At 41.9% G+C, this 12,696-nt stretch overlaps 1 protein-coding gene across 1 annotated transcript in view; it reads right to left on the bottom strand.

Moving 5' to 3' along the window:
• The window catches only part of USP24 (ubiquitin specific peptidase 24), a 161,467-nt gene that overhangs the window by 100,156 nt on the left and 48,615 nt on the right, over window positions 1–12,696 (bottom strand). Inside the window, 6 exon segments of the mRNA XM_036758123.1 lie at window positions 650–724; window positions 2,286–2,351; window positions 4,394–4,459; window positions 4,889–4,924; window positions 9,614–9,736; window positions 11,882–12,025. Of these exon segments, the coding sequence (XP_036614018.1) occupies window positions 650–724; window positions 2,286–2,351; window positions 4,394–4,459; window positions 4,889–4,924; window positions 9,614–9,736; window positions 11,882–12,025 (510 nt within the window).

Raw genomic sequence — 12,696 nt, 5'->3', positions numbered from 1 at the left:
GGGAGTTTACTGAAGCAGGAGCCCATTGGGTCGGACACCCCCTGCCCCTGACAGTAGAGGGGGAAGGCTGGAGCCAGTGCACTAGTGTGAGGGCTGAGGGCCTGGGTCAGGGTTGGCACCACCCTGAACCAAGTTATAGAGCGAAGGATGATGGGATAGGCTGAACGCTTCAGGAAGTTACTGAAACTGTCTGGTGAGGTGGCAGTTAGGGCCCACGCAAGGATGGCGGTGCTGGAAACAGTGAGGAGAGGGTGAAAAGGAGTCACGTTCTATAGCAAGACCTTCTGACTCTATGATAAAGTGACTAACACTTCATGTGATTTTGCACCACAAGTATCCGGATGATGACTGAAGAGCTGGATGTACTCCAGTGTCTTTAGAAAATGTGAAACCATTATCAGAACAAGGCCTAACAATGCATCAGGACCTCCAAATCTGTTACACCAACAGGAAAAATCAACAAGTTCTTTTAAAAACAGATAGAACAGGCACAGACAGCATCTTCTGAGAAATCCATCTTCATTCTCGTGATCAGAGTGAACACCGAGATGACATTTCAAAATTAACATCGGCAGGTTAAGCTTAAACGCCCCTCTGCTATCCACCAGCCTGTGTAAGTACCGCTCGTCGTGAGGGTCTCGCAATTTACCTTGTCCTTCAGGTCCTTCTCTTCTACACTCTGCACGTATTTGATCATTTTATGGATGACCGGATCAAGCATTGGCTGTGTGAAGAGAACAGCACACTGTGACACACACGCTTTAAATCAGGAATGAAAACTTAATGATGACACAGACCTAACTTGTCAGCTGCCCTGACAGAAGAGACGCCACGGGAACAGCCAGAGACAGTTCTAAGTCCCAGATTCACTGCTTAGGAGTGGAATTTTGGACAAGTCATTTAAACTCTGGGCTTCAATTTCCTCACAGGAAAAATGGAGGTTTGGGAGAATTTAAAGGCAACATTAAATTCCTGGTTTAAAGACAGATACTAAACGCTGGAACGATCTCTAGCATAGGAGAACTAGTAATATGTTAAGAGATCAAGAGACACTTAGATCTGAATCTGTCAGTCAAGTAAAGTCATTAGCTGCTAAAAAGAAAGGGAAAAAAAGATCTGACAGAAAAATCACCAACACATTAGTAAAGAACAGAGCGACAAGTTACTAATAAATAGGACTATTACTTTTCTTGCTGGCTCACTTGTTCAAAGCGAGAAGCAGCACAATGGTGCTTGAATGCTGGAACAGTACCTTAGAGACCGAGGATTGAGTCTCCAATGCTTACAAATCTGCAAAATGGAGGTAACCCTCTACTCTCTGCCTCCTACAGTTCCTGAGAAAAGAGGTCTACCTTAGCCAGGAGCATCTTATGAATGCTGCCTTAGGAGGCATGGATAAGGGGTTTTATCCTGTAATAAATCCATTCACCTTCACAATGTTATGTAAGGCTGGGTGCCTCCATTTCCCATCTAAAAACAGGGATAATTATAACCGCATTAACTAGTTACAGGATTGTGTCAAATGAGACAAAGTGTGCAAAGTATTTTGTAAGCATACAAGAATTATATGAAATGGGATTTTACAATGGCTGCATGGCTTTCTCTATTTCTAGAAGGAAGCTAGAATCGAACATCCACACTAGTTCACACAGCCTCCTTGTCCTCTACGGCCTGAAACATACTGGTCCAGATATTCAGGGCTTTCTGAAGAAGTGAGCCCAAATTCCAGAATCCTGGCCAGCCACCCTGAGCTTTGCTTCTCAAGGGGAACAGTGAACAAAGCAGAACATTTCCCATTTATGTACTGAAGGCTACTGAAAATCAACTGGATATTGGACCAGTTTATCAGGCCAAAATGGAAAAGAAACAGAACCTTCATACTGGAACCTCAGAGATACTATAGCGCTTTTTCAAGAGAACCAACAGCAAAAGATATTTGCATTCTTAAAATCACTTGTTCATGTCACAATCACCTATGACAGGCCTCACTGATTTCTTTATGAGGAAATGAGCGCAAGTTACAAGGCAAATAAAATACCATGCAGAGTCAATATTTATTAACTCAAATGTAAAGGAACAGAGGGAAAAAGCTCTTCAAATTAATCACATCCAAATGATCCAGTTTTCAAATTAATAAATAGGATTTAGAATCGAGTTTCCCTTTGAATTAAGCACGGTTCTAAGAAACTCTTGACAAGCTGCTTTATCCTTCTCCGTGCCAGCACCACTCCATTTAAGTGTAGTGTGATTTCTGGACTCGTCTGGGTGTTGATGTTTTGGTTTACCTGCACGACTGAGGAGTTGAGGTACTCTGCACACACCCCCAGTGGTTGGACTAACGCAGAGACAGCCTGGAAAAAAGGACAGCAGACATCTAGAGATGCATACAAAGCTTCTTTTCCCTTGGAGATGAGGCAGGACTCTCCACCGAGAGGAGGAAACAATCCTCTATGCTTTACATTTTGTCTTACATGATTCCAATTAAAACATGGAAATAAACTCACTGGTCACCCCAAACCCACTCCTCCAAAGGTCCAGTCATTCCCTGTCATTCTTATGAATAACAAAGCAAAAATGACAGCTCTCAGCCAGGAATGGAGCAAGACGAATGTGCTTTAGGAAAACAGCTGAGCTTGACTCTCCCAGGCCTGTGTCGATTCATCAGCCTGGTCTTTGGGAAGGGAGCCCACAGAACTGAGAGCACATCCAACAACTCCAGGGGAGCCCAAAGGCCCTCTACACCGGTTCACACGTAGAATGAGTTTGTGAGGAGCTGAAATGTACTGAGTGAAATGAATGTTGAGGTTTCAATGCCACCTCCTGCAGGAAACCCTCTTAACCACCCCCTGTGAATTTCTTCCCTTCTAAAGTGACCTTCCATCTACTCTCTGTTTTTCTTGTGTGATCTGATCTATATGGGGTGTCTCACTCATTAGAATGTAAGGTTCTTGAGGACAGGGATTAATCTGCACAGGAGCTAGAATTGTGACCTGAACATAGCCTGTTCATGATTATGGCTTTATTCACCAACAAACTATCCCCTTACGGATGAGTTCTAGAATTCCCCCTAGATAAAAGTCAAGCTCATAAGGCCCATATATTTATGCCCTCACTGTGTCAAGTACACCACTGTGCGCCCACTATCCTCAGTGCCTTATTCTCCACACATTCTATTGGTTGCCTGATTTTGCCTTTTTCTACCTCAGCATCCTCTGCCCCGATCAGTCTTGGAATTGTATCTGATGCTAACAATTCTAAGAAATAACTCTGAATTGTTAATACAGATTATGGTAGACACCGAAACGTTCCAGTATGTGGTACTTTGCTCCTCATTAGCTACCGTACTTTGGGTAACCTGTCTGTAAGGTAGGATGAACTACCTGAGCAAGCAACAGCAAACCCTACCCCAACCCTTTAGAAGTTCTTTCCAGTATAGATATGACAACCTTGGGCAAACCACACTGGCCATAACTGGCCATCCCACTCACCCAGGGCCTAGAGTTAACAGTAATTTGGGAAAAAAAAAACCAAACTTTTAGATTCAAATGGGAAGGAAATCTGTAGCATTAAACAAAAGAACAAAGGGAAAACCCCTCCTCTAAAAGTGGTACCTAAAGTCAAGGGGCTTTCTACTCTTGTTAGAAGCTGTTTACAGCTGGGTCCTGGTTCCCATCTTATACCCTCCCATCCCCCTGCCCCATGAAGGCCTTCTGATATGCTCCATGTTCCCAGAGAGCTGTGCTAGGCAGACCTGTACATGTACATCTACGTGTGTTAGGTCTCTTGGAGAAATGACTATACAATCCTTAACAGAAACAGATTTCTACGACCCTGTCTGAAAAGTTGGCATCGTGCCCTACAAGACAGTCACTGGTAAGGAAGAGCCAGGATCTCATAAGGCCACTCACGTAGCTGTTAAGATAAGCTTAACTGTCCACAATTATCAATGTTTATTATATGTGCATGCATGTGTGTTTATGAGTATGTGACAATCACAAGCCACAAAAGGCCTGGGTTTGTGTCCCAGCTCTGCCATGGATTCCTTACGTGATCTCCAACAATACACTTAGCTTCTCTGGGTCTGAGTCAATCTCTACCCTTCGTTACCTTCCTTCAGTGGTTACTGACACCAATAAAAAAACAGATTCTAAAGCAATAATTAGATACTCAAAGCAGGAAGCCACCTAGGCCACCAGATCACCCACTTCAAATGGAACTAACACCCAACACAGCCGAAGAGATTTCTAGGTGGACCTTTTAGGAGTAATTTATAAATCAACATCTTATATCAAATCTAATCTCCTAGGAACTGTTTCTTCACGTAGACTAGATCTTTACTGACTTTAAATGGAGGGAGGTTTGCTAAATGAGTGTATACAATGGTTTAACTTACCCCAAGTTCTACATCTTCTGAATGAAGCTTAGATTGAATTGCTGCAAATCCACCCAATTCACCAAACTAACAATAAAACATGAACAAGTTAATTTTTAGTATACTACACGGAGAATTTAAGCCAACAGTTTATTCATTTGGTCTTCAGTAATCTGGCTTGAGAGTTTTAAACACAAGAAAAGTTTTAGTTCTTAAATTCATTCATACTAATTCAATGATGTGGTGGAGTACACAAAAATTAAGGGGCCCAAGTCCTAGAGCTGACAGCAATTTCAAATAAACTGTTCAGATCCAAACAGAAAGGAGGTTAACAGAATTAACAAAAAGAGGAACATAAAGGACAGAGGGAAAAATGCTTCATCTTCAATTGTTTCACGTGCCAAAATCTGATTTTCCTGTGAGGTTGCTCTGTTTTTAAGAGTAAAGACTGCTGTATTTTAAAAATAAAAATGAACCCCTCCCCCGCAAAAAACCCCCACAGTCAAAATTACTTACCCTATTAACCAAATCCACAAGCCATCCATGAGGTTCCTGTAAAAAAATGAAGTGCAAAATTAGAAAGACACACACACACACACACACACACACACGCACACCTCCCTTGTTTTTCAAAATCTTCTCCCTGAATGTGTGCCAGTGGTTCAGTTGTGATGACACCAGCGACACATATGGCAAGAGACACAAGCATATCAGTTACTGCATTTGTAAAATTTGTAAAGTCCGTTAGAATGGAGTCTTCTGTGGGTTTCAGCCATCACAAGAAATTCCAAGAGACAGTATTCGTGAGTTTTTTTTGTCTAATCTCTCTAGTTAAGTCATAGACAGAATTGGAGATTAAGCTTTTTCTTTTTCTAAATCTACCTACGTAAGTTCTCATTCAGATCTACCACTTATCTTCTATTGGATTAAATAGTCAATGTTACCCCCCACCAAAAAAATACTATCATATAGTTGTATTCCACTCATTTCTCCATTTTAAAAATTATTTCTAATAAGAGCCCCCCCCAGTTAATTATGAAAATATTTGACTAAAGACAAGATATAAAAAGGACATATAAGCATATAGATGAAATGGCACCAAGAGTTCTTTGACCCTCATTTAATTTACTCCTTCTTACAAGCAAAAGGAATCCAACAAACAATTTATTAAGTGGCTAACATATTTAAATAAGTGTGCTGGAAATCCTTTTACATGTAGAGCTTTAAAAGGCTGAGGAAGGACTGGAGAAAGGATAAGAAGCCAGAATCCAACAGTGTGTTTATAAGAGATACATATGAAACAGAAAGCCACGCAGACAGTTAAAATAAGGGGCTAGAGCAGAATCTATTACATTTTGGATGAAGTTAAAAAAAAGCAAGGGTTGCAACTATGATCTTAGACAAAGTAAAAGTAAAACCAGACCTAAGTGAAAGACATGAACAGGGAAACTAAATTTTAGTAAAATAAGGTACCACAGACTGAATTAAAATCAATACTGAACACAGCATCCAAATTCTGAACAGCAAAGTAAAAACAAGACAAAATAGAGACAAAACTATACTAGGAGGGGACCTTAAGATCAAGATAAACCTAACCATAAAATAAACAAGAAAAAAATTAAGGGCCTGAATAGAATTTTAGAAAAGTTAGATATATTAGTCCTCTGGAGAATGCTGAAAGGGAGCCGGTACAGGGAACCTTCACAAAAACTGACCATGTATCAGGGCATTAAAAACCTCACAAATGCAGAAAAGCAGAAATGTTTAAATGCATCCTTCTCAGACCATAATGCAATTAAAAAAATTACATTCAAGAAAACGCCTTTGCAGTATAGATTAAAAATTAATAAGAAACTAAATAACCTATCCTGAAAAATGAGTGGGCTGAAGAACAAATCAGAGAAGCAATCAACAATTTCATTGGAGGTAATAAAAATGAGACAACATATCAAAATTTAAGCAGTACTTAGGAGAGAAATTTATATCTTGAAATGCTTACATCAAAAGAGAGAAAGAACAGATGAAGGAATTGGGCATGCAACCTAAAAAACTGAGGGGAAAAAATTTAAAACCCCTAATTAAACACAAAAATAGAAATCTTGAAAATCAAAAGATTAACAAGGCTGAAAATCAAGACAAAAAATTCCAACAAGTAAAAAGGTTAGAGCTATTTAAAAAAAAAAAAATAAAATAGATAAACCAAATTACCAGTATTGAAAATGAAAAAAGTGAATTCACAAACAATGAAGAGAAAATAAAACCAATATTAGGAGTCATTTTCCTCATATTCCAATAAAACAAATTAAATGAAATGAATGAATATTCACAAAAAAAAATGCAAATCTGCTTAAAAGATTAACAATAGAAAACAGAATATTCAGAAAAATTAAACAAACCATAAATGAGCTCCTTAATAAAAAAATAAAAAACATTCTACCATTTAAAGGACAAAAACTTTTCGAAAAAAAAAATAGGTAAAAAGGAATCCTTTTGAATTCTTTCTACAACACAAATACAGTCTAAAGTAGTGAATGCCAAAACACAGAAAACTATAGCTCAATTTCCCTAATGAATATTGATGCAAAAAAATTAAATAACCATAAAAGCCAAGATTCCAGCAATAAATCACAAAAATCACGTACTATGAACAGGCTGGATTTATACCAGTAATCCTAGGGTGGTTCAATATTAGGAAAACCATAAGCATAACTGGCCACATCAATTAAAAAAAACAAAAGTCACATCATTATTTCAACAGATGCAGAAAAGGCATTTCTATATGCTAACCAACAAAACCTGGTAGAAAGAGAAACCCCATTTAAAATAACCACATACAGGCTATTTGGGGATCCACCTGCCAAGACTCACACAGGAACTTTATGAACACAACTGTAAAACACTCTTCACATAAATAAAGAAAACAACTGTAGAAAAGTAATTGCTCGTGTGGGTGGGCTGAACCAATATAAAAGTGACGATGCAAAAAGAGACAGAAGGCAGTCTCTGCCCTCAAGAGGCTTGCAATCGAAAGGGGGGAAACACCATGCGAACTAATATATACAAAGCAAGCTCTTCTAAGAGCAAAGCACTGGCATTAAGGGGGTTAGGTTAGGGAAGGCTTCTTGGAGAAGGCAGGACTTAAAGGACGCCAGGGAGGTCAGTAGTTAGAGCAGAGGAAGGAAGGAAAGCGCCCCAAGCACGGCGGAGAGCTAGAGAAAATTCCTGGAGTAGAGAGAGGGAGAGTCTTGTCTGCTGAATGACCAGGAGGCCAGGGTCACTGCATTGAAGAATATGTACTGGGGAGTAAGGTGGGGCTAGGTTGTGATGGGCTCTGAATGTCAAGCAAAGTCTTCTGAATTCGATCCTGAAGGCAACAGGACATTATAATAATAATGATAGTAAAAGTGATAATAAACTGCAGCGTACTGAGTTGGGGAGTGACATCATCAGATCTACATTAGTGCCTGAATGGAGGATGGATCTGAGGAGAGATTTGGGGCAGAGGGGATCCACCAACAGCTGCTGCAATAATCCGGGTGCAAGGTGACGAGGAGATGCTGCAAACCGGCAGGTCTTGGCAACAGCTTGTATAAAGGGTGAGAGACGATGAGGAAATCCTGGATAACGGATTGGGAGGCGGGGTGGGGTCGCCCCTCTAGAGGGGCAGAGAAGGTAGGAGCCAGGGAGGGTGTAAGAGGAAAGACAGAATTCCCCTTTAGACCTACTGAAGTTAAAATTTAACATACTAAGATGTTAACACATCTAAAGGACATCCAGTTTATGCTATCTGAAAGGCTGCTGGCGATGCCAGACTGGAGGTCAGCGGAGAGTTTGGGGTGGGGCGGGCAGATTTAAGAATCATTAGCATAGAGATGGCAGATGAATCCACGGGAGCTGATGACACCATCAAACGAACACACAGCTGATGAAGTTAACTCACTCGGCCCAAAGAAACAACATCCAAAAGGACAGAAGGGGATGTAAGCACAAATGATGAAGAACTTCAGTGACCTCTGAAAGTTAATGGGGAAAACGGGGAGGGGAATCGCAGTTCTAATTTTCAAAAGAGAAAAGAGAATGAGGTCTGCACACTATAGTTACTGTTGCGCAGTCGTGTCCGACTCTGCACGACCCCACAAACCGCGGCGTCCGTGGGGTTTTCTTATGCAGTAGCTCACCATTTCTTTCTCCAAACGGAGGCTGAGTGACTTTGCCCAGGCTCACAGAGTTCTACCCACTGAGCCACCAGCCACCTCTTTCCCTGATTTCACAGATGAGGGCAAGGGATCAAGAGAGTTCTTAAGTGACAGCCCAGAGTTAGACCATAGGGAAGCCATGGACCTCAAGGTAAAACCAGACCTCTGCACTCCAGCACCAGCCGATCTTTCCAATTCACTGTGCTGCTTGTATGGGGAAAAAACAGTCCATTTTTCTGAGACATTTCTTACTCACTGGAAGGGATTCACAGGAGCTAGAAATAGTGGGCTGCCTTCTAGTAGGTACCCCCTCCAGGCTGTATAGGGTAGTTTGTTAAGTAAAAACGACTTCCTATGAAGCCAAAACGTTCTACTCAAATGCAAGCATTAAAAACAAAAAAGTCAACAAAACAAAAACAAAATGCTAAACTTTTCTGAGTCTTTACCCAGTGTAGCGTATGTTTTCTTGTGTATCTTTGCTTTTATTAGGCTGTTAAACTTGTGGGTCTGCTGCTTCTCCCACACTGGTCTGCAGACCACCTTACAGACATTTATTTTCTCTGACCCCTCTGACAACCCTTAGGTTGGTAAAGACAACTATGGAAGGGGCTTCCTGATGCTCGAGAGAAGGGCCTGCATCGCTCCAGAGCTTCTGTCGGCAAAAGCCAGGGCCTGCTCTGCTACAGCCTACAAGCTAAAGACAGTTCTACTATTATGAGGTAAAATTTTAAAAATAAAAATGCAGTAAGACGGTGTAGTTTAGAAGAGGCGCAGCCCTCTGAACAGATCATCACAGCTCTTTGCTAAATTCTTCAATCCCACGAACTAAACTAGATCAGACTCAATCTAGATGCCACGAGCTTCTCATCTGGCAATCGAGTAATCACATGAGATTTCAGACTTTGTAAAACTCTTCACACACAATGTCACTTAACTAGGGGAAGAGAAATTTAATTCTTATGCTTTAGTAAGTGTTTACAACACAGAAAATTTCCTATCTTCCACTGCAATTGTCTTTAATGAGATGAAAAAGATCTCGGCCTACCTTCTGGAAAGCAGATACAGGTGAGATGGCAAACATATTTCCTTCTCCAAAAATCTCAGCCCAATTTCTCTGAGACACTTTCATCCGGTTTTTAAAATGGTATTCATTGTCAGGATTGAAAGCCTGGATATAAAGAAAACACAGAAGCGGGACTGTTACTCATTTCTATGGCAGCACATGTTAGATTTGAGAAGAAGGTAAAACTATTTTCCTGGAAGGCTACATTAATGTAATTACTGCAAGAAAAGAAATGTATTCCCTGGCTATAATGAAAACATGAGGAATACAAACTCATGTAAATGTCTTTTACTCTTTTCTATCTTTCCTGTGTAGGAAGAGCAGAAGTCAAGAGGATCCAGAGTCTGGTTTCTAATACTGTTTAAAATAAATTAAAAAAAAAAAAAAAAAGACACCGAGGAAACCAGACTCCTCATGGGACGTATCGGTTGGAAGTGGGAAGGAAAGACAAGAGAGTGTGTGAGTGTGAGAGTGTGTGAGTGTGGGTGAGTGTGAGTGAGTGTGTGTGTGTGTGTGACCACTAACCTTGGAAAGTAAGTACTACCATTATCTCCATTGTATTGATGAGCAAACTGAGTCTAAGGACAGTTTAGTGACTTACTCCAGGTCACCCAGCTGCTAAGTGTTTAAGGCACTTCAAATTCCACTAATCTCCGCTCTGCGTGTGACACCAGATGGTCCTAGCTTGGCTCCTACAACCCAGGAGAGGCTTCAAACCCAGGCGCGGCAGGATCTGCCTTCGATAGGATCAGACACAACAGGGCTGGAAGGGAAGGGTGGTGCGCCGGCTCATGGGCCACGAGGGGGCAAGGAAGCGGTTTCCATGACAAACTAGCGTTCTCGTCACCCACCAAGCCCCTGAACTCACAAACCCAAAGGCCAGGCTGGGGAACTTTGCTGGGAGTCTGTCCTGCTCTGATGGGTCCTAGCCTTAATGGGACTGACCCCTTCAGACACACTGGCCCAGGGGCTGCCAGCAGTTTGTACGTCCATTGACCCCTCCCTGTGCTTAATTCTCCAAAATGACCAACAGTAAATAGTTTTCATCATTACTGCTTGAATGCTACGTTCCTTTCACTCCATCCTTTTTGCTTTACCCTCGATTGCCCCTGTAGAGTTTGGGGTGGCCATGGAGATCTCCCCTCCCCTTTCTCCGAACCTGATGAAAGAAGCTCTCACAAAACCCAGGTGCTGGCCCAACTCCCATCTTGCTTTCCTTACTCCTTTATCATGAGCTCTAAGATGGTGTGGTTCATAATGGGGCCCATAATGACCACAGCAAGAAACAGCTTTGTCTTGTCATGAAGAACTGGGCCCTGAATAAAATGTCCCCTTGCCTTGCTGGTAGGATCTGCCTTAGGAAGCAAGATGGATGGGCCTCTCAGCAGGGGGCAGAAGAGACAGAGACCACGCCCATGGGCCCAAAGCTTCTCCACCAGGCTCCCTTCATGGGCTAATTTTTTTTTTTTCTTAAGGACCATGCCTTAAAACCCACATCACTCTGGTTCTCACAGACTGGCCAACAATAGGTCCCAGTCCAAGCCCCACCTAATGACTGTTTGGGCCCTGACTGACTCAGAGTGAGTGTAAATAGCAACTGTTTCTGTTTTGGCCAAAAACCTCAGTCTTCCCCTCCTAAATTGATTTCTTTTTGACTAGGTAAAAGAGGCCATTCTCTGCCTCATTTCTTACCTAGCCTTAATCACTGAGAGGTGGGAAAGAGGCCAAGGTCTCCCACTCCATCTGGGGCCATCTCCAGTCATGCTGATCTATATCTCGCCACTGGGCCCAGATGAAGAAAGTGAGGCTGGTGACTGCACAGCCCTTCCTCACTTACATCCAGTTCACTTGCAGGTCATAGCATCACCTCCCTGAGGTCAAGGACAGGCAACAAGCACCACCACTATGCTCCCACTGTGCCATGTGGTTCTCCTTTGTCAGCTCTCTGCTCCTTTTGAATTCTCTAGTCATGGAGCTGATCCCACCAAGTCTCAGGGACACCCAAAAGTCCTTTGTCTCTGGGTGCTCAGAGCTTTGGGTTACCTTTGCCGTGAAGTGGCTATGGCCTTTACTGCTGACCTTCTGGTCACCTTCAGTGCCTTTTTTACTTCCACTGCAGTTAGTCTCCTCTGAAATCTGACTCGGTGGAGAGACCTAAAGAATTTTCGCTCTCTGCTTAGCAAGGGTTTGATTCAATCAGTAGAAATGCAAGAGTCAAAGCTGGAAAAACCACCCGCTGAGATACAGTACCATTGTGAGCACGCCCAGGAGACCGATGGGAATGGGATCCTGCTTGACGCGTTCTGCAGCCAGATCAACCAACAGCATCAGCATGTTGTAGATCCCCTCATGGATTTCTGTGCCCCACTTGTGAACCGCGCTGGAAGTCAGTAACTGCAGGAAAAGAGAACACATTTTGGAGCTTAGCTTGAAGAGAAAGGTCAAATTTTCTTCATGCAGGATTCACCAGATCCAGTGTGAGTGAGACTGTGTGCGTACGCGTGTGGTGGTGGTGGTGGTGGGGGTGTGTGTATGTGTGTGTGTGTGTGGGTGTGTGTGTCATACTGACTCCATGGATACATGCTTTTTAACTGTGTACATTTCCCCTGCAATAACCGCACTTGAAGGTTTGCAAAGCAATTTACAGTCCCAACAAAAAACAAACAAAAACCCCCATAGAAGCCAAGGGGAAATTTTAAATATAAAAAAACCACAGGGGCATGGGAGTAGAAAGGAAAGAGGTTTTCGCAGATTAGAGAAGGGAAATATGTTCCCCTTTGTCTAAGAGGGCTGGCCTGCTCTTCTACTTTTCTCTTGCAGCTCTTAAGTAAGGAGATAAGAAACTATTTAGCTGTTTGTTTTAGGTAAAAGGATTTCAGTTATGAAATACTACTGAAGTCTTAATAATGTTTTTATAAGATTTCTCTTCAGAAAGAAAACCATGAAACAGGATTGACCCATGAATTACTGGATAATCTGAAATAATTACAGTTCTTAAGACCAAAAGGGTGTTTTTTCAGAGGCAAAATTTAGTTCCATATTTTCCAGATATAAACTAAGCCATG

Source organism: Trichosurus vulpecula, chromosome 4 (assembly GCF_011100635.1).
Source record: "Trichosurus vulpecula isolate mTriVul1 chromosome 4, mTriVul1.pri, whole genome shotgun sequence".
NCBI classification, from domain to species: domain Eukaryota; kingdom Metazoa; phylum Chordata; class Mammalia; order Diprotodontia; family Phalangeridae; genus Trichosurus; species Trichosurus vulpecula.
The sequence above is the reverse complement of the archived record's forward strand: the minus strand, read 5'-3'. Positions and strand labels throughout refer to the sequence as shown.